Source organism: Cetorhinus maximus, chromosome 8, assembly GCF_964194155.1.
Source record: "Cetorhinus maximus chromosome 8, sCetMax3.hap1.1, whole genome shotgun sequence".
Classification (NCBI taxonomy): domain Eukaryota; kingdom Metazoa; phylum Chordata; class Chondrichthyes; order Lamniformes; family Cetorhinidae; genus Cetorhinus; species Cetorhinus maximus.
In genome coordinates this window covers 12,692,752-12,715,207 of record NC_135886.1, presented here as the reverse complement: position 1 = coordinate 12,715,207, position 22,456 = coordinate 12,692,752, and the positions used below count along the sequence as shown (strand labels likewise).

At 42.5% G+C, this 22,456-nt stretch overlaps 1 protein-coding gene across 2 annotated transcripts in view; it reads right to left on the bottom strand.

Annotated features, from left to right (window-relative positions):
* capza1b (capping actin protein of muscle Z-line subunit alpha 1b) overlaps positions 1–22,456 on the bottom strand; it is a 70,212-nt gene that overhangs the window by 4,219 nt on the left and 43,537 nt on the right. For both annotated transcript variants that reach the window (XM_078546446.1, XM_078546445.1), the window contains exons 3-9: positions 16,691–16,742; positions 15,799–15,862; positions 11,245–11,451; positions 9,427–9,506; positions 3,868–3,946; positions 3,706–3,777; positions 693–755 (exon numbers count right to left, since the gene is read on the bottom strand). In XM_078546446.1, the coding sequence (XP_078402572.1) occupies positions 693–755; positions 3,706–3,777; positions 3,868–3,946; positions 9,427–9,506; positions 11,245–11,451; positions 15,799–15,862; positions 16,691–16,742 (617 nt within the window). The remainder of the gene's footprint in view (positions 1–692; positions 756–3,705; positions 3,778–3,867; positions 3,947–9,426; positions 9,507–11,244; positions 11,452–15,798; positions 15,863–16,690; positions 16,743–22,456) is intronic.

The window sequence follows — 22,456 nt, the reverse complement described above, 5'->3', positions numbered from 1 at the left end:
TCTTTTACAAATCACTAAATCTGTGCCCTCTAATTCTCGATCCTTTTACAAGTGGGAACAGTTTCTCCCTATCTACTCTATCCAGCCCCCTCATGATTTTGAACACCTCTATTAAATATACACCAGGAAAAGCAAGGGTCCCAATACCGACCCCTGGGGAATGCCACCACAAACCTTCCTCCAGCCCGAAAAATATCCATTGGCCATTACTCTGTTTCCTATCAGCCAATTTTGTATCCACCTTGATACTGCCCCTTTTATCCCATGAGCTAGAACTTTTCTCACAAGTCAGTTGCGTGGCACTGTATGAAATGCCTTTCCTCTTGTTGGAGAGACCAGAACTTGGGGACAGTTTTAAAATGGTTTCCCATTTAAGACAGAGATGAGCGGAATTTTTTTTCTCTGACAGTCGTGAGTGAGTGGAACTCTCTTCCCCAGAGCGTAGTGCAGGCAGGGCCATTGAATATTTTTAACGCGGAGTTAGATAGATTCTTGACTGACAAGGAAGTCAAAGGGTACGCCGGGGGGGGGGGGGGGGGGGGGGGCGATAGGAAGGAAAGTGGAGTTGAAGCCACAATCAGATCAGCCATGATCTTTTGGAATGGCAGAGCAGGCTTGAGGGGCCAAATGGCCTTCTCCTGTTCCTAATTAATATGACCATTTGGCATCCCACGCAAAGACCAGTGTCCTACCTGGTAACTACACTCTGCTGCTTCAATCATTTTCACAAATTCCTTTGCAGTCTGGGTTTCATTCTGAGCAGGAGAAAGAGAGAAGAATTAGGAGGATTTAATTACTACAAACAGGCTAATTCCAAGTTCCGCAGCAACACCAGCACGCATACAGATCCAATATCATACTGTCAGTCAGATGGTTACACAGGTTCTGATGGTTTAGTTTACATAGTCAACAGTGAGCCAGGAAGACCAGAATGACCCCAGGTTACATCGCTGATCTGTGCTAAATTATCATATCTTTGCTGGGCTTAGAAAAATTGGGATTTGGGGGTAGGGGAAGGGGTTGCAGAAGGATGTCTGGAGACTCACTAGTAAATAGTAGACCATAACTACAGGGATAAAACTTTAAAATCGGGCACAGTAGTTCAGCGATTACTAGACTAATAATCCAGAGAGACGCGAGTTCAAATCCCATCATGGCAGTGAGAATCTGAGTTCAGTTTTTATAAACCCTCAAAATAAAAAAAAACCGGCCTCAGTAAAGTGGCCATGAAGCAGATTTTCATAACAACTCAACTGGTTCATTAATGCTCTTCAGTGAAGGTATTCTGCAATCTGTGTGACTCTTAACTGCTTTCTGAAGCAACCACACTTATATTAAAAAAAACCATCTCAAGGAGCGATGAAGGACTGCCTTGCCAGTGAAACCAATAGCAAGAGAAATTAATTTTTAACAAAAGACATGGACGCAGCTGCATCACTTTCAATAAGTCTCTGACTTGGAAGAATAATCTACATTAATGACCTGAATGAAGGGGAACAAAGTATATTGTAGCCAAGTTTGCTGGCAATGCAGAGATGGGAGGGAAAACAAGTTGTGATAAGGATATAGAGAGTCTGCAAAGGAATACTGATAGGTTGAGTGGGTAAAAATTTGGTATTTGGAGTATAATGGGGAAAATTAGGTTATCGACTTTACCAGGAAGAATAGAAATGCAATATATTATTTAAATTGAAAAACTACAGAATGGTGTGTCACAGAAGGATTTGGGCTTCCTCATACAAAGACAAAAGGTTAACATGCAAGCAATTAGGAAGGTAAATGGCACATTAGCCTTTATTGCAAAGGGGTTGGAGAGAGGTGAATCTATTTTTACTTAGTTCTGTTGAAGAGTCATACAGACTTGAAATGTTAACTGTGTTCCTCTCCGCAGATGCTGCCAGACCTGCTGAGTTTTTCCAGGTATTTTTATTTTTGTTTTGGATTTCCAGCATCTGCAGTTTTTTGCTTTTATCTTAAGGTTCTGAAGGGGCTTGATGGAGTAGATGCTGAGAGGACATTTCCCCTCATGGGGAATCTAGAACTAGGGTGCAGTTTTAGAATACAGGATCGTCAATTTAAGACAGAGATGAGGAGGAATTTCTTCCTTCAGAGGATTGTGAATCTTTGGAATTCTCTATCCCAGAGAGCTGTGGAGGCTGAGTCATTGGATAAATTCAAAGCTGAAATTTTGAACTATAGAGGAGTCAAAGGATACAGGGAGAAAAGTGGAGTTGAAGCCGAGATCATATCAGCCATGATTGTATTAAATGCATGCTGAGGGGTGTATGGGGGGCTGGGGAGGCAGGGAAGGGAGGAAGGGGTGGTGTGTGGCCTACTCTTGCTGCTATTTATGACTTACTACTTACCCTCCCACTGAATAAGCAGTATCAGTGCAAACAGAGATGAACAACACCTAACATAGGGATACTCAAGATAGATGGGGTGGGGTATTGGCGGAGAACCAGTTTTACAGATTGTTTCAGTCTCTCACTGTATCTGGGTTCACGAATGTCATAAGCAGAGCCCAGATGGGTAGATAGCACAAACAAACTCAGCAATGCATCTGACCTGACAGCTGAATGCTCACTTCATACCACAAAATAGGAGTGTAACAGGTCGTCTTCTAACATTACGCCGTTTCATGGCCATATTTTCAACTGTTCCTCTTTTTGTGTGGAAATACACTCCAAATAAGAAGCTCTCAGAAAAAGCCTTTTCTGTGAAATAGCCAATTTTCCATTCATAGGTACATTAGTAATTACTCCTGGACTGGATACAAAATAAAGTTTGTCAACTGGTAAAATTAACTAGTTTCTAACTACTGGCCTTCCTTCAACTTTGCCCTTTCGCTGATCAAAGCTTCCTGATGCTCTTCTTACACTTTTTAGTCTCCAAATATCTTGCGCCTTACATGACCTCCCCCTTCAGTGTGTTAAGGTCAAAAATCAGCAAACCATCCCTTCCTGCAGTTCATTAATTCTAGCACCCCAAAAACGGGAACTCCCCTCACTTCCCTCCGCTTCTCCTTCCTCTTTGAATGGCGGAATAGACTCAAGGGGCTAAATGACCTCTTGTTCCTATTAGCTGTGAAACCTCTTTTTGGTGGTTAGAGGATGAATCCAGACATTTACTATCATGCTTATTAATATGCAGGTAGTAACTTGCATTTATGTAGCTTTCCAACTCATTTGATAAAGGGGAATAAATTAACAGAGCCAGGAAAGGGAGAGACAATGAGTGATTGAGGGATAACTGAAAGCTTGGTGGAAAGGATGGGTTTGAGATGCTTTTTAAGGTGGTGCAAAAGCTGAACTGGGGGTTTGTGGAAACTTGATTTATGAAACCTGAGGATACCAAGCCACTAATTAACTTTAATTCACCTTCTCGAAGTCTGGTAGCATCATTTGCTTTTTTTTTCCATTAAAGCCATTTCAAGCTGGAAAATGGGAATTTTTAGCCAAACATCAGATTCCTCCACCTTTGTTTTCACGGGTCTGTGACACCCATTCATTTCCCAAAGACCTCATTGTTCTTAGTTCAGGGTGTAGCGGGTGAAGGATGAACTGAATACCACCACCACTCTACCCCAAGACTTACTTGCATTTAAAACCAGTGACTCCTTCACATTATCACATCAGTTCCTGAGAATAATCTAAAGACTCTCCTAGTGGGCAGTTGATAATTTTTAAATCAATTCGGACTTACTGTAATTGGCAAGGATTCCTGGATGTCCTTCTGACTCATCAACTGAACATTACCGTCTTCATAATAATGGACCTTGAAAGACATTACAACACATTTAATGTGGCTCGTGCCTTAGTGCACTGTACAATGGAATTCACAGTTACACAAGAAAGCATGGCAAACCTGAATCTTCAGAACTCCAGTGAGCTGAGCTGAAGGTGGGGTAACGGTGAATTTCCACTCCGATCTCCAACGCCCATTCCTTCAGAAGGGTAGTAATTTAAAAAATGGCAAATACATTACTTGTATTTATAACAAAAAATACTTGGATTAAGCACTCACATACCCTTCAAACCAGAAATTTGAAATGCTGCTCAACAGTTATATTTCTCTAGTTGCTCCGTGCATTTTTCTTCTAGCATGGCTCCTGAGGCAATTCCCCTCCCCTTCTGACCTCTTTCCCCAAATATGTGTGTTGAAATGGGGGTATTACACTTCAATAGTATTTCACTGGCTGTAACGCACTTTGGATGTCCTGAGGTTGTGAAAAGCACTACAGAAATGTAATTCATTCTTTCTTGCTGCTGAGATTACATTTGCGGGCACTAAACCATGCAAAAAATCATAAAAGATAGTAGTCTCAAGGCATTAATAGGCAGTTTTAAAAGAGCAAGAGAATAACTAGGGAAAGAGTAGGGCCAATGAGGGACCAGAGAGGTAATCTGTCTGGACCCGGAAGACGTGGGTACAGTCGTCAATGAATACTTTGCGTCGGTCTTCACAATGGAAAAGGCGACGCAGGTACAGACATAAGTGTGAAATATTCGAGAGAGAGAGCGAGCGCGCGAGAGACAGAGCGAGTGAGGGGCCTGGATGAGATGTACTCAGGCTGTTGAGGGAGGCAAGAGAAGAAGAGATATCACGGGCCCTGGCAGTAATTTACAAATCCTCTCTGGCCAGAGCTGAGGTGCTAGAGGACTGCTAACGCTGTCCCATTATTTAAAAAGGGGTGAAGGGATAGACCTGGAAATTACAGGCCAGTCAGTCTAACCCCGGTGGTGGGAAGTTGCTAGAAAGAATTCTGAGGAAAAAATATATCTGCACTTGGAGAGACATGGATTAATCAGGGATAGTCAGCATGGATTTAAGGGAAGGTCATGTTTGACAAATTTGATCAAATTTTGAGGAGGTAACCAGGAGTGTTGATGAGGGTAATGCATTTGATGTGGTCTACGTGGACTTTAGCAAGGCTTCTGATAAGGTCCCTCATGGCAGACTGGTCAAAAAAGAGCCCATGGGATCCAAGGCAAAGTGGCATGTTGGATCCAAAATTGACACAGGCAGAAAGCAGAGGGTGATGGTACAGGGATGTTTCCAGTGGGGTTCCGCAGGGCTCTGTCCCGGGGCCCTTGTTGTTTGTGGTGTACATAAATTATTTGGATTTAAATGTAGGGGGTGTGATAAAGTAGTTCGCGGATGACACGAAAATTGGTAGGGTGGCAAATAGTGAGGAGGATAGCCATAAATTGCAGGAGGATATTAATGGACTGGTCAGGTGGGCAGAGCAGTGGCAAATGGAATTCAACCTGGAAAAGTGTGAGGGAATGCACTTGGGGAGGGCTAACAAGGCAAGGGATTACACTATTAATGGTAGGACCCTGGAAAGTACTGAAGATCAGAGGGACCTTGGTGTGCATATCCACAGATTTCTGAAAGTAGCAGGGAAGTAGATAAGGTGGTTAAGAAAGCATATAGGATATTTACCTTTATTAGCTGAGGCATAGAATACAAGACCAGGGAGGTTATGCTAGAACTGTATAAAACACTAGTTAGGTCACAGCTGGATTAATGCGTGCAGTTCTGGTCACTACATTATAGGAAGGATGTGATTGCACTGGAGAGGGTGCAGAGGAGATTTACCAGGATGTTGCCTGGGCTGGAGGGTCTGAGGAAATATTGGATAGGCTGGGATTGTTGACAGGAAGCCTGATAGAAGTGTATAAGATTATGAGGGGTATGGATAGGAAGACACTTTTTCCATTAAGAGAGGGGTCAATAGCCAGGGGGCATAGATTTAAGCTAAGAGTTAGAAGACTAAGAGGGGAGTTGAGGAGAAATATTTTCACCCAGAGGATGATGGGAGTCTGGAAGTCACTGCCTGAAAGGGTGGTTGAGTCAGAAACTCTCATAACATTTAAGAAGTATTTAGATATTCACTTGTGTTGCCATAGCCTCCAGGGCTATGGGCCAACTGCTGGAAAATGGGATTAGTGTAGTCAGATCTTTGTTGACTGGGCATGGACACAATGGGCTGAATGGCCTCCTTCTGTGCTGTAAACATCTATGAGTCTATCTGGTTGGTCTTCTCCATTCTTCAAATTATGTGCACCTTCACATGCAATGTTGAAACATCTTGATTCTACAATTCATTTTCTCTTTTCACAAAATACTTCCCGAAATAAGGTTAGCCTCATAAACCTTCTCATTTGACTGCAGAAGCAGTGGCAACATAGTCAATATAGAACATTCTAACTAAAGGAGTAACAGCCAAGAAATGACTGGATGATAAATGAAATAGAAGGTAGATTGCTATGTTACAGCATAAAACAACCAAATCTGAACATGTGATTTTATCCTGTTGTGCAAACCTCAAATAATGAGTAACCCCCACCAGCTCTCTGGAACTCCCTCCCTCAAATCCCCAACTCACCTTTCACACCAGCTTCAAAAACCAGCTGAAACCCATCCTTCCAACCAAGCTTGCAGTTATCCATTAATCACTCATTTTCTCTCCCCCCGCTTCTTGGCTCTATGTTTAATTTATTCCCCTTTATAAAGTGAGTTGGAAAGCTATATAAATACAAATTATTCCCTGCGTATTAATAAGCTTGATAGTAAATGTATGGATTCATCCTCTAAACACCAAAGAGGTTTCACAGCTAATAACATAGGAACAGAAGGTCATTTAGTCTCTTGAGCCTGTACTGCCATTCAATGAGATCACAGCTGATCTGCATCCTAATGCCATATATCTGTCTTTGCCTCATTTCCTTGAATATCTTTGATTAATAAAAATCTGTCAATCTCAGTTTTTAAAATTAATTAATCTAGCATCAATTGCTTTTTACAGAAGAGAGTCCCAAACTTCTACCACTCTTGGCATGAAGTGTTTACAGTTTTTTTTCTCTAGATTTTAGACTAGCCTTCTCTAGTCTTGGATTCCCCAGAGAAAATAGGATACGTAGAGACAAACCATTTGTTCCACTTAACATCTTGGAAAGTTTTTGATTAAATCATCTATTAACCATCTAGCTTCTAGAAAATACAATCCTAGTTTGTGAGATCTCTCTCCATACTTAACTCTTGGACTCCAAGGTATCGTTCAGATAAATCCACCTTGAACTCCCTCCAAGGCCAATATATCCTTCCTAAGAAGCACTGCCAAGAACTGCTTACAGTTCTCCAGGGTGTGGTTTAACCAGGGCTCTGTATAGCTGAAATAACGAAGTGCTGGAAATACTCAGATCTGGCAGCATCCGTGGAGAGAGAAAAGCAGAGTTAGTGTGTTGAGACGAATATGACTTCTTCAGAACACAGCAAATGGGTTCTGAAGTCATATTCCACTCAAAACATAATGTAAGCCTGAGGATTAGGTGTGTTTTAGTAACCTGCAAAGACCAACTGAAAAAGGGAAAAAAATGGGGGCTGAGAGTAAACGAGTCAGGAATACAAAAACAGATTTAAGAGCTTGCACAAGGAAAGTGGCTAAAGTGAATGTTGTTCTCAGGCAGGGACAGAAATAATCATGAACAAATATTCTGTCTTCACAGTCAAAGACACAAATTACATACCAGAACTAGAAGGTTACCAAGCGGCTAACAAGTGAGGAATTTAAAGCAATTAATATCAGAAGAGATAAAGTATTAGAGGAACTTAAGGGACTAAAAGCCAACAAATCCCCAGGACCTGAAGGCCTACATTCTAGGGTTCTAAAAGAGGTAACTGCAGAGATAGTAGATGCAGTGGTTATGATTTTCCAAAGTTTCCTAGATTCTAGAACGGTTCCAGTAGATTCAAATTTAGCAAATGTAACACTGTTATTCAAGAAGAGGGAGTGAGAGAACAGGGATCTACAACAAAAACAAAAAGTGCTGGAAAAACTCAGCAGGTCTGACAGCATGTGTGCAGAGAAAGACAGAATTAACATTTCGAGTCTGTATGACTCTTCTTCAGAAGAGTCTTCAGGGATCTACAACTAGTTGGTCTAATGCCAGTCATCAGTAAAGTGCTGGAATCCATTATTGAGGAAGTCTCAGCAGTGCACTTAGAAAATCATAGTACTATCAACATAGTTTTACAAAAAGGAAAACCATACCTGACAAATTTATTAGAGTTCTTTAAGGCTGTAAGTAGTGGGATAGTTAAGCAGGAACCAGAAAATGTGATATACTTGGATTTCCTAAAGGCATTGGATAAGGTGCCACACAAAAGGTTAATGTGCAAATATGGGTCCATGGAGTTGGGGGTAATAAATTAGCATGGGCAGAGAATTGGTTAACGGACAGGAAGCAGACAGTAGGGATAAAGGGGCTTTTTCAAGTTGCAGATTGCAATTAGTAGAGTGTCACAAGGTTTAGTGCTGGGGCCTCGATTATTTACAATCTATATTAATGACTTAAATGAAGAGATCAAGAAAAATATATCTGATGCTACAAAGGTAGGAATGCAATGTGTGAGGACACCAAAGTGGCTGCAAAGAGATATAGGCAGATTGAGTAAGTGGGCAATAAGGAAGCAGATGGAGTATAACGTGGGGAAGGATGAGGTTACTCACTTTGCTAGTAATAGAATAAAATAGAAAATAGAAAAACAAAATTTATTTAAAAAGTGTGCAACTTCAACATATTGATGCTCAAAGAGACTTGGGTGTACTTGTACGAGGAACACATGCAGGTACAGCAAGCAATTAGGAAGGGAAATTACATGTTGGGCTTTATTGCAAGGGGGTTGGAATACAAGAATAAGGAAGTCGTGCTACAATTGTACAGGTCGTTAGCAAGACCACACCTGGGGTACTGCGTGCAATTTTGGTCTCCATATCTAATGAAGAATACTTTGTTTTGGAGGCGATACAGTGAAGGTTCATGAGATTGGTTCCTGGAATGAGGGGCTTGTCTCTTGAATTACGTCTCTACTTTCTGGAGCTCAGATGTGATTTCATTGAAATGTACAAGATTCTGAAGGGGCCTACAGGGTAGATACCAAGAGATTATTCTCCCTAGCTGTGAAATCTATAACATCAGGGCACAGCCTCAGGGTGAGAGGTGAATCATTTAGGACCGAGGAGAGGTTTCTTCACTCAGAGGGTTGTCTCTCTTTGGAATTGCCTACCCCAGAGGGTTGCGGATGCTTCATCGTTGAGTATATTCAAGACTGAGATAGATAGATTTTGAAATCTCAGGGGAATCAAGGGATTTGGGGAGAGAGCAAAAAAGTGGAGTTCAGGCAGATCATCAGCCATGATTGTATTGAATGGTGGAATGAACTCAAGGGGCTGAATAATCTACTCCTGCTTCTATTTCTTTTGTTCAACTGGGTTTCTAACACAAAAGACAATATTGCAATGAATTTTCAACTTGACTGATTGGTCAAAGCTCAACCTCAGAATCTAGACATTCTGTTCTGGTAGTCAGGATTGCATTTTAATCACCAGTAAGTATTCACATTAAAATAAACACCTACCAGAAATTGTGCGGCTGAAACTGATGGTTTTCAATACAAGCTATAATAGTTTGCTGGCCATTGATGGTCTTACCATAGGTCTACAAAACAGAAATGTCCACAATATTACAAATAAAAGCAAGTTTTGGTTACAATAACTACGACTGTCTTTTGATCTTTTATTTGTGTTGATAATCGTACAGCACAATGAATTAGCTGTTAGCGGCCTGGCAGAATGAACAATTTGTATATCTTTTAAACAACATAAAAAATTTAGCAGTGATACTGCAAGAATAAGAGGAAACAATTCTTAAAATGAAGAGCAGGTCACATTAGTATTTGTAGAGTTTTGTGTTTGGAGTGATTACTGATCATTAGAACTAGCTCCCTTTACAGATGCCAACTTGAGCTTTGTGTTGTATCTTTGCAGCTCTTTTTTATTCTAATGCAGGAATGGATTATGAAGATGAGGGCTGCGGTTCTCCCACATGGTGCTGGGAAACATGCTGGCTTGGAGCTATGCCAAGTAGGAACAGAAGAGATGGAGTGAATTTGAATACGTTCAGAGAGGTAGAATTAAAGTGGAGAAAGGGAGCTGAAGACCACTTGAATTAGATATGGAGAGGGTAGGGTACAAAGCTTTAAATTATAGATAGCCTGCTGTAAACTAACCGGGAGTGTCGGCAAATGTACCTAAACCAAAAGCCATTAACAGGCTTAGCTGCTGAAACAATCGGATAGTCCCTGGCCTCGGAAAAAAGATTTCTCCATCTTGCCCTTGGCAGAACACATTCCATAGCACTCAACCTGCTTTCTGTTTGATTTCCTCAAGACAACTCAACTCTTTCCTCACCCAATGTTTGTGGATATCGTCAACTGCTCCCCTTCTTTAAAAATCGAACTGCCTGAAATGGTGGCGGGAGCAGATTCAACAGCAGCTGTCAACGGGGAATTGGATAAATAATTGAAAAGGTTTGCTAGGATAGTAGGAAAGAGCAGAGGACTGGGACTAATTGGATAGCTCTTGCAAAGAGCTAGCACAGGATGATGTGTCAAAAGGGCTCGTCCTGTGCTGTGTCATTCTATGATTTTTGACAGTTTCTTTCATTTACTTCAGAAGTGTTGTGATTAGTAACATCAAATAAAACGCTGAATGGAACTATCCTCGAATTGGGGGTCCAATTTCTAACCTCCATGCTGCTCCAAAGCTCTCAAGCTATTTAAAAACAGAAAATGCTGGGAAAGCTCAGCAGGTCTAGCAGCATCTGTTGAGATAGAAACAGAGATAACGTTTCAGGACAATGGCCCTTTGTTAGAACTAGTTCAACGAAAGGCGATTGACCTAAAACTGTTTCTCTCTCCACAGGTGTTATCAGACTTGAGTATTTCCAGCATTTTGTATTTCATTTCAGATTTCTAGCATCCGCAGTATTTTGCTTTTGTGTTCTCGATTTAGTTTTTGCCTACTGAGCTCCAATTCTCGAGGGTCAATCCTGTCTGGCTGGCATTTTACACTCTGGTCAAAGTAACATCACCATGACTGCGAAAGCTGAACTTTATTTATCCTTGTTCTCCATGGCCTCAATAACACATTATGCGTTGGCTTGAACAGTGCAAGTCAGGAAGCTTTCACTTGACACCAATTACAGCTAAGCTAATTCTTAACCTCACTGAATGCTCATACAATGACCATCAGCATGAACCTGGTCAATTATCATCCCTCTATCATACATCTAACCCAATGAGTTATGGCTAATGGTTTTAAAAAACCATCACCAACAAAATTTGAACCACATGAAATACAGCATAGGTCACAATAGGTTTTCCACAATACTTAACAGTGCAGATGCCGTAGGGATAGTGGTTTTTCATGTACGCTCGCACTGCATTATCACAGGCACTCCTCCATGACTCTATCGCAGGCTCACCCTCCTGAGGGTGGACATCATTGCTTTCTTTCTTCACATGATCAAATTTGAAGGAAAGTTTATTTTTTGGATCCGCAAATCTTCCGTTTCCCAGGCTTCCATGCTCTGTAACCAGGACCTGTGCAAAAATGTCATAGCTTAACTCTTTCAACTTTTCAGCAATAAAAAACATATATACACACATCTATACATTAAAAATGGCAATGCTGCATTCACTGCCTGCCAACTTTTTCCATGTAATGGAGAAGGCAGTGGTGTACGGGTATTGACACCGGACTGGTAATCCAGAAACCCAGGGTAATGCTCTGGGGGCCCGGGTTCAAATTCCATCATGGCAGGTGGTGAAACTTGAATTCAATAAAAATCTGGAATTAAAAGTCTAATGATGACCATGAAACCATTGTCAACTGTCGTAAAAACTCATCTGGTTTACTAATACCCTTAAGGAAATCTGCCGTCCTCACCTGGTCTGGCCTGAATGTGACTCCACGTCCACAGTAATGTGGTTGAATGCCCTGAAATGGCCTAGCAAGCCTGTACCAAACCTCCAAAAAGTCAATAAAAAGGAATGAAACTGGACGGACCACCCAGCATCAACCTAGGCACCGGAAACTACCATGGCAAACCAAGCTCTGACAACCCTGCAAAATCCACCTTACTAACATCTGGGGGGGCTTGTGCCAAAATTGGGAGAGCTGTCTCACAGATTAGTCAAGCAACAGCCTGACATAGTCATATTCCACGGCATGGTATCAGTGGCATCAGTCTCATGGCATCAGGTCAAACATGGGCAAGGAAGCTTCCTGCTAATTACCACATACAACCAACCCCCATCAGCTGATGAATCATAAGTTCCTCCATGTTGAACAATACTTGGAGGAAGCACTGAGGGTACAGAATGTCCTTCAATGTCCATCAGCAAGAGTGGCTCAGTAGCACCAACACAGACTGAGCTGGCCAAGTTTCAAAGGACATAGCTGCTAGACTGGGTCTGCGGCAGGCAGTGAGGGAACCAACAAGAGGCAAAAACATATTTATCCTCACCAACCTGCCTGCTGCAGATGCATCTGTCCATGACAGTATCGGTAGGAGTGACCACCGTACAGTGGAGATGAAGTCCCATTTTCATATTGAGGATACCTTCCATTGTGTCATGTGGCACTACCGTGCCAAATGGGATAGATTTTGAACAGATCTAACAACTCAATACTGGGCATGCATGAGGTGCTGTGGGCCGTCAGCAGCAGCAGAACTGTACTCAAACACAATTTGTAGCCTCATGGGCCGGCATATCCTCCATTCTATCATGAGTGCCAAGCCAGGGGATCAAAGCTCTGAAGAAGAGTCATAACATTAACTCTGTTTTTCTTTCCACAGATACTGTTAGACCTGCTGAGTTTTTCCAGCATTTTCTGTTTAAGCCAGGGGATCAATCCTGGTTCAATGAAGAGTACAGGAGGGCATGCCAGGAGCAACACCAGACATACCTAAAAATGAGGTGGTAACCTGGTGCAGCTACAGCACAGTACTACTTGCATGCCAAACAGCATAAGCAGCAAGTGACAGAACGAGCCAAGTAATTCCACAACCTACAGATCAAATCTAAGCTCTGCAGTCCTACCACATCCAGTCGAGAATGGTGGTGGACAATGAAGTAACTTACTGGAGGCAACAGCTCCATAAATATCCCCATCCTCAATGGTAGAAGAGTCCAGCATATCAGTGCAAAGGATAAGGCTGAAGCATTCACAACAATCTTCAGCCAGAAGTGCCGAGTGGATGATCCACCTCGGCCTCCTCCTCTGGAGGTCCTCAGCGTCACAGATGCCTGGCTTCAGCCAACTCGATTCACTCCATGTGATATCAAGAAATGGCTGAAGGCACTGGATACCGCAAAGGCTGACAATATTCTGGCAATAGTACTGAAGAGTTGTGCTCCAGAACTTGCCGAGCCCCTAGCCAAGCTGTTCCAGTACAGCTACAACAGTGGCATCAACCCGGTAATGTAGAAAATTGGCCAGTAATGTCCTGTACACAAAAAGGACAAATCCAGGACAGCCAATCACCGCCCCATCAGTCCATTCATGATCATCAGTCAAGTGATGGAAACTCTTTCGAGTTATCAACAGTCACAGATTGCAACTTTTTCGAGTACAATCACAGTTCTTGGTTTCCGGGAGTGGGACATGAACCCACAACCCTCTGATTCAAAGGCGAGGGTGCTATGAACTGAGCCACAGCTGACACCTCGTGATGGAAGGGGTCATCAACAGTGCCATCAATTGGCATCTGCTTAATAACCTGCTCACTGATGCTCAGTTTGGGTTCCACCAGGGTCACTCCACTTCTGACCTTATTACAGCCTTGGTTCAAACATGGACAGAAGAGCTGAACTCAAGATGCAAGGTGAGACTGCCTGCCCTCGACATCAAGGCAGCATTTGAGAGAGTGTGGCATTAAGGAGCCCTAGCAAAACTGGACTCAACGGGAATCAGGGAAACTCTCCACTGGTTGGAGCCATACCTAGCACAAAGCAAGGTGGTTGTGGTTGTTGGAGGTCAATCATCTCAGTTCCGAGACATCACTGAAGGAATCCCTCAGGATAGCATCCTACAGACTCCCAAAAGCCTGTCTACCATCTACAAGGTACAAGTCAGGAGTGTAGTGTGATAGAATTACTGCCCACTTGCCTGGATGAGTGCAGCTCTCACAACATTCAAGAAGCTTGACAAAGCTTGTGAGCTTTGTCCAGGACAAAGCAGCCCGCTTGATCGGCACCACATCCACTCCCTCCACCACCGACGCACAGTAGCAGCAGTGTGTACCATATACAAGATGCACTGCAGAAATTCACCAAGGCTCCTTAGACAGCACCTACCAAATCCACGACCGCTACCATCTAGAAGGACAAGGGTAGCAGATAGATGGGAACACCACCACCTGGAAGTTCTCCTCCAAGTCACTCACCATCCTGACTTGGAAATATATCACCGTTCCTTCACTGTCGCTGGGTCAAAATCCAGAAATTCCCTCCCTAACAGCACTGAGAGTGTACCTACACCACAGGGACTACAGCGGTTCAAGGTGGCAGCTCACCACCACCTTCTCACAAGTAATTGGGGATGGGCAAGAAATGCTGGCCCAGCCAGCAATGCCCACATTTTGCAAATGAATAAAAAAACACCCTCCCCCAATGAAGACTGTAGAGAGTGTGGGAATGGGTGTTAAAGGTGAGCTGAGTGACATCAGAGGAAGGGGAGACAAGACTGCAGGGATTCAGCAGGTAGTACAAAGGGGAAATCAGTAGGTATTATGATATGTAGGAGGTACATGAATAGATAACGGCTATGGTAAAGGGATGCAATAAAAGTATGAGGGCCACATTCCCTGTGACCCCCAAACTGTTGGTCGTTCCCTTCACTATGCAGAAGGAAACATGCAGAAAACAGAGAAACAATTTGTATGCACACAAAGGCAACTTTATATTACCACCAAAAACAAGTTAAGTGTAAACTTTGTAAAGTTTAAAAGCAGGATTCCTTTCCACAAAACTTTTGTTGAAAGTTAACTTTGGAGCATTGGGCAAAGAAGTTCAAGAATCATTAACTCTTTTCAGTTAATATTTGCTTTAGCTCATTTTTTTTTGGAAGCAGACCAGTACATGACACACATGAAAATCCATCATCATGTTTAATGGGCTCTGAAATCACTCAACTGAAAAATATATACCTGCTCGTATGATTTCTGCTTACCCTGTATGGAGTGGAAACACTCCCTTAAGGGAGGCATTCCACTTACCAAAGACGCAGGCTCAAGTGTACCTTTGAAGTTTAAGCAGCAACAACTGCAGATGTTCCCAGGGCTGTTTGTTTGGGTAGAACATTATCCATAGGAGCACTGGCTTGCAGAGCTATCTGAAGACAAGTGGAAGAATCCCAGGACTGCCGACACATCTACCACTCCAGGATTACATTCGTGATTTAGGCTAGCTGGTCAACCATTATCACTGCACAAGTGCACTGTGGACCTCAGGTATTGGATTACCGAAACTACCATTCTGGTTTGAGCTGGTTCCAAGTTTCCATTGGCAGTAGTATCACCTTGGAACTGTCTTCCACAAGTGATGGGAATTGGTGAATTGTAGTCAGACAACTGACACAGCACACTTTGGAGTGTTAGGTGGATACTAGGTACAAGTGGCAAGGTGAGAATAAGAGTGTATTGATGCCGTCCTCCTGACCATAAGGCATGCACACACACTTTACCTTGTTGAATAGAATGTGTTGTCTCCATTTCTGACCCCTCTTCTCTCAATGGTGGCGGGTTAGTTTCACTGACACCAGTAACACACTCTCCTACTCTGGCTGCTCTGTCCACACAAACTGGCTGCCAATGCACAACTGCAGCATTTTTATATCTTCTCTGCACCCCAATCCACACAACAGTTCCCAAGTTTCCTCTTTACCTGTTCTTCACAGCCCTCTATCTTCACAGGAGTGAACTGGTCCATATTATACTGCGCAAAAGCACTGTGGGAAGAAGAAGGTGGGTCAATGTACGACGTAGCCACATTAACTACTGCACTCCGCTTTTCATCACCTATCTTTTGCATAGATAATGCCATTAAACCTGGTACGTGACAGCCCACTACTGTTAAGCAGAATTCTAATTAATCTTCTCTGAGCAAACTCATTGTCTGTTTCAAATACAGACCACCGTATTCACAGTCACTAAATGGTTTGCTCTCGAAACTCCCGTTGTGGGTATATTTTCCTAATTCAAGGGTAGAGAAGTATTCAATCAATTGTTAATTTTAAATCTGATACTCATAGGTTTTTATGAACCAATGGTGTTAAAGGGTATGGGGTAATAAGGTGTTAAGTCACAGGTCAGGAATGATCTCACTGAATTGCAAAACAGGTTCGAGGGGCTAAACAGTCCCCTCCAGTTAATGTGGAGAGAGAAACCGAGTTAACATTTTGAGTCTGCATGACTCTTCTTCAGAAGCGCGTTGGGCGGGGGCGAGCGTAAAGAGCGTTGGGCGAGGGCGAGAGTGAAGAGTGTTGAGCAAGGGAGGGCGAGAGGGGGCAAGAGAGAGCGATAAGTGTTGAGAGAGTTAACTCTGTTACTCTCCCCACAGGTGCTGCTAGATCTGCTGAGCTTTTCAAGCATTTTTTGCTTTTATTTCAGGTTTCCATCATCTGCAGTATTTTGCTTTCATTTCAGTATCCTTCAGTTCCTTTGCAAGAGGTGAGGACAGTGAATAACAAGGCAACTAATATTACCTCACACCCTGACACGTATTTCATTGAAAAAACTTTTAATAAAGTCACTTTTGAACTTTGAAGGAAACTTACTGAACCGTCGCTTCCTTGAGAAGACTGTCATTATTCATTAGTACACGCACATCTGGAAATTAAGAACATTTAAAAACCAGAACATCTGATTATTTTCTCTAATTACAGGTTTAAATTAAGCTCAAAAAAAAGATATATTGCAAGTTAAGATTAAATTAATTTACAAATCACACAGTGCGATTAATAGCTGTTACTTCAAAATTGTTTAATTTATTAGATTTTTTTAGCCCCAAAATGAACAGGAGCAGATTCTGATGACACCATCTTAGGACTCTTGGGCTCATAACTTGCTTGAAAACTGCAGGAAAAATTGGCACAGGTGAATTGCTTTCTATCATTGCTAAACACTACCACCCAAACCACACATCGTTTGAATAGAGGATCTAACCATTTGAACATTGTCAAATCAGCAGCAAAGTTGCTGCATAAAGACTCTTGGCAGCATTGCTATAAAAGAAATCTGCCAAGTTAAAATAATCAATTATTCTGGCACAACTTTTCAATGGTTATTGTATCACAGGTAAATCACAAGTTCAGATTACAAAAGGAAGTTCTCAGTTTACAAAGAAAAAGTATTTAAATACAATTTACTCCTGATAAGTCATTTCTGTCCAAAATAATTATATAGAAATTAAAAACTATTTGTAATAAAATTGTACAGATGGCTCTAAGTTTAGTTCAAATGGTAATTAGTCAACTTAAAATCACTTAACTTGACAGCCAACAGTAGACTGTAGTATCTCATGTCCTCAGGAAATTCCCCAAAGCATGTCAAAGCCAATAGATTACTTGACAAGTGTCGTCGCTTAGGCTGGCAAACTCACCAGCCAACATGCCCAGAGTAAGGCCTCTCAAACAAAATGTGATTGAATAAGCTGCTTTTGCTGGCGTTAGTCGAGAAGAAAACACTGGTCACAGTTCTTGCTCTGCTCGGACAGTGCCATGGGGTCTTTACATTAGCTTGAGATGGCAGATCAGGGCCTCAGCATCACCAGCAAGGCAGCCTTCCCTTAGTACTGCAGCAAAAGTCCTAGGGTGGCACTTGAATCCATAACTCCAAGCCAAGCTGAACTTGTGTAACTTCAAACCATTCCAGAATGCTGACATGTTGTGCATTTCCTACATTTGTTTTTAATTTCACCTGAGTATTATATTAAATATTGTACGGTTTAGATTCTACAACCTTTTTTACTTGGACTTAACCATGACTTTAGCATCAATTAGCTCTGGTTGGCAAATTCAATTGCCCTCAAGGCAACTTGATGGAGGGTAAATGCATTGGATAGCACAGAGTTCCAGCTGAGTAGTTAATTACTCGGTTTTCTACTGGATTTAAGCCTACTAGTGCCACACTGTCACAGCAAATAAATACACCTTACAACCCGATATTAAACTAGGTTGCAAACTCAAAGCAGTATGCGCTTTAGAAGATGCAGCTTGTATATAAATCTTAAAAAGGCTTCTATTTTGGGAGCTTGATGTTTATGAGCTACCTCACATCATTTATGCTGCAATTCAGTTTTCAGTGGACCTAAGTAGGTCAAACAAGCCTGTTGCTTGGGAGTCAACAAATCATACCTTTAGGTACAAAAATGTGCAAAGGCACTTGACAGGAGTGAAAAAGGAGACTTTAGTACAGGTAACTAAAAGCTTGGTCAAGGCAGTAAGTTTTTTTAAGGAGGGTCTTAGAAGGAAAAAGAGAGAAAGGTTTAGGGTAGAAATTCCAGAGCTTAGAACCTACATAGCAGAAGGTTTGGATACTTGTAGCGAGGCAAAGGGAGTGGAGTTTCACAAGTGGCAAGAATTGGGGAATGCAGAGAGTTAGAGGTGGAAGAGGTTGCAGAATAGGGGCAGATAAGTCCAAGGAGAGGTTTTTAATACGTAGACAGGAATTTCAAGCTGGGGGCATAGGTGGATCATGTCAGCAAGCACAGGGTGATGGTGAACATGATTTGGGTGCGGGTTAGAATATGTGCAATAGAGCTTGGACAAGCTCAAGTTTAAGGAGGATGAAAGGTAGGAGGCTGGCCAGGAGAGCGCTGCAATTGTCAAGTCTGAAAGTAATAAAAGCAGGTTGAGGATTCCAGCAACAGATAAGCCAAGGCAGGCAGAGATGGGCAGTATTGTGGAGATGTAAGCAGGCGATTTTCATGATTGAAACATCAGGTCAGAAGCTCAGGATCAAATAAGACATGGAGGCTGATTACAGTGTGGTTCAGCCTGAGAAAATGGTAAAGGAAGGGGATGGAATCAAAGGCAAAGTAACAGAGTTTCTGGTGGGGGCCCAAAATAATAGCTTCAGCTGCCTTAATTTTTAATTGGAGGAAATTGCGGCTCATCAAGAACTGGATGTTAGAAAAGCAGTCTGACAACAGAGGTTGTGGAGGGGTCAAGAGAAATGCTGGGAAGGTAGAACTTGGTGTCGTCAGCTCAAACAAAACCTGACATCGTGTCTTTGGTTGATGCTACTGATGGATAGCATGTGGATGAGAAATAAGACAGATCCTTGGGGGAAGAAAAACCATTGCAGGAGACTCTGGCTTAGGCCAGATAGCGAAGAGTGGAACCAGGCAATGGCAGTCCCACTCTTCGTGACAATGGAGGAGAGGCTTTGGGGGTAGATGATGTGGCCTGTTGTACCAAAAGTTGCAGAAAGGCAGCCACGATCAAAAGGAGAAGCCATTTATGACTTTAATGAGAACCACTTGCGTGCTGTTGTGGTAGCGGAATCCCGATCAGAATTTCAAATATATCTGCAAGAAAATTGGGCACAGATCTGGGAGGCAACACATTCAAGGACTTGAGAGAAAAGGAAGGTTGGAAATGGAGCTGCAGTTCAAAAGGACAGAGGAGTCAAGTGTGTTTTTCTTGATAAGTGGGGCAATGATGGCAGGTGAGAGTGAGGGGAACAGTACCCAATAGGAGGGAACAATTTACAATATCAGGTAGCATGGAGGTCCGGAAGATCAGTTAGGTGGTCAGTAGTTTAGTGGGAACAGAGTTAAGAGAGCAGGAGGTGGGTCTCATGAGCAAGCTGACATTGTAGAGGGCGTGAAACAAGGTAAGAGAGACTAGCAAAATATAGGAGTTCAGGGCTAGCTCAGGGGGGGGCACAGCAGAGGCAGCTGACCAGATGGTCTCAATTTTAGTGACAAAGTAGTCCATGACCTCGAGGCATATGTTGTTCGAGGTGATGAATGAGTGAACAGGGAAGAAAAGTGTAAGGAGATGGCTGGTTGTAGAGAACATAAGCTGAGGGGTTATCTTTGCATTCCAGGATGACGAAGGAGTTGTAAGCCGTTTTGGCACAGGAGATGATGAGTTTGATGTAGTCCAGTCAGATCTGCCAATGAATGTCTGAACTAACTGTGAGCCATATACATTGAAGGCCCTTGGACTTAATGGAACAAATATGGCAGCCAAGGGGGTTGGGTGCTATAAGGGAAAGGAGCCTTTTGACAAATTTTTAAGCTCAAGATTTAAGCAGCATGCCTTAGGAAGCTGAAAACCGTCCTATGGTAGAAATATTTGTGTCTCAGGCTTTTAAAATTAAAGTTGCTGAGTTATGGCAAAACAGGACCTTGAAAAATTCAGCAGATAGACAGAACTCAGAGGTCTGTTGACCTCTTATGCAAACATCTTTCTCTGCAAGTTGGCAAACTTTACTGAAGCAGATCCAAGGAGAATGGACACTGTCAGAACTAGCTTCCTCAAAGAACTCAGCTTGTAAGAGGACGTTTGGGCCCAAAACAATATCAAATGGACCATAAGACACCATCAATACGATATCTTGTCTCTCCTTAGTGTGAAAATGGATGTTAGTTTTTAAAATATTTTTGGGGAACATTATGTTATTCTGTGAAGAAGGCTTTGTGTCTGTGTGCGCAAATGATGTAATTAAGCTGGGGCAAGATTACTGGAAGACATCGTCTGGGGGGTTTAAAACATGAAAGGATAGAGGCATTAGGTCTGAGGTACAAGTGAATAGGTTGGATCTAACATTTGCATTTTTAAATAAGTTGAGAGTTTGAGTATCAAAGGGAAGTCAGAGGTGCCAAGAAACATGTTTGCATCTTGCAGGAGTTCCACAGGTAAACAGAAGAGGGTAAATTACATTTTATTGACCTGAAAGCAGAGACAAAATAGAAACATGAAAACATAAAAGACTTTATATTTGGAAGGATTTGAGTTTCAGAGGTGTGAAAACAATGGAACCTGAGATGAAAGGGAGAAAAAGGTATTTTAGAGTTACCGTGGAGAGCTGGAAGCGGTTGAGCCATTAGCTGTAGCTGTAGGCTGTTAGCTGTGTGAGGTAGATCTCCTGGAAACAGCTCTAGGCTAGAAGAATCAACCATCCAGTCAAGCCAGAAAAGTCTTGGGTTGCAAAAAGCAGTCGTGTTCTGAAGTTTTGGATTTCCACAGCGGAGCGGGAGAGAGTTTAAGAGGTCATGTGGTATACCTCCATTAAAGCTACAGCAGTTTGCCTTGGGTAATATTACTGGATTTTTATGTAAACATCTATAAAAGGACTGTTGCCTTAAAGGTGTTTTCTTGTGGATCAGACCAAGTAGGGAGTTTTTTTGGGGAATGTTTGTAAGCCTAATTTTAACTGTGTAACTGTGATCTTGAGTCAGTCAGAATCATAGAGGTCTACAGCAGAGAAAAAGGCTCTTCGGCCCATCGGGTCTGCTTCGGTCAAACGAGTACCTAACTATTCTAATCCCATTTTCTAGCACTAGGCCCATAGCCTATAACGCCATGGCATCGCAAGTGCACATCCAAATACTTAAATGTTATGAGGGTTTTGCCTCTACCACCCTTTCAGGCAGCGAGTTCCAGATTCCCACCACCCTCTGGGTGGAAAAATGAAAAGTTCCTTCCTGTCTACCCTATCTATGCCCCTCATAATTTTATACACCTCAAATCATGTCCCCCCTCAATCTCCTCTGCTCCAGGGAAAATAACCCCAGTCTAGCCAATCTCTCCCCATAACTAAAATTCTCTGGCAACATCCTGGTAAATCTCCTCTGCACTGTCTCCAGTGCAATCACATCCTTCCTATAATGCGCATTCCAGAACTGCACGCAATGCTTTAGCTGTGGCCTAACCAGCATTTTATACTGTTCCAGCATAACCTCCCTGCTCTTATATTCTATGACTCAGCGAATAAAGGCAAGTATTCCATATGCCTTCTTAACCACCTTATCTATCTGTCCCGCTACCTTATGGGACTGGTAGACATGCACACCAAGGCCCCTCTGATCCTCGGTACTTCCCAGGGTCCTACCATTCATCGTGTATTCCCATGCCTTGTTTGTCCTGCCCAAGTGCATCACCTCAAACTTATCCAGATTAAATTCCATTTGCCACTGATCAGCCCATCTATATCCTCCTGTAATCTAAGGCCATCCTCCTCACTATTTACCACCCCAATTTTCATGTATTCCGCGAACTTAATGATCAACCCTTCTACATTCAAGTGTAAATCATTTATATATACCACAAACAGCAAGGGGCCCAACAGCGATCCCTGTGGAACCCCAGTGGACACAGGCATCCAGTCACAAAAACACCCCTCAACCAACACCCTCTGCTTCCTGCCACTCAGCCAATTCTGGATCCAATTTGCCAAACTGCCTTGTTATCCCATGGGCTCTTACCTTTGTTATCAGTCTCCCATGTGGGGTCTTATCAAAAGCCCTGCTGAAGTCCAAGTAGACTATGTCAAATGCATTGCCCTCATCTACACACTTGGTCACCTCTTCG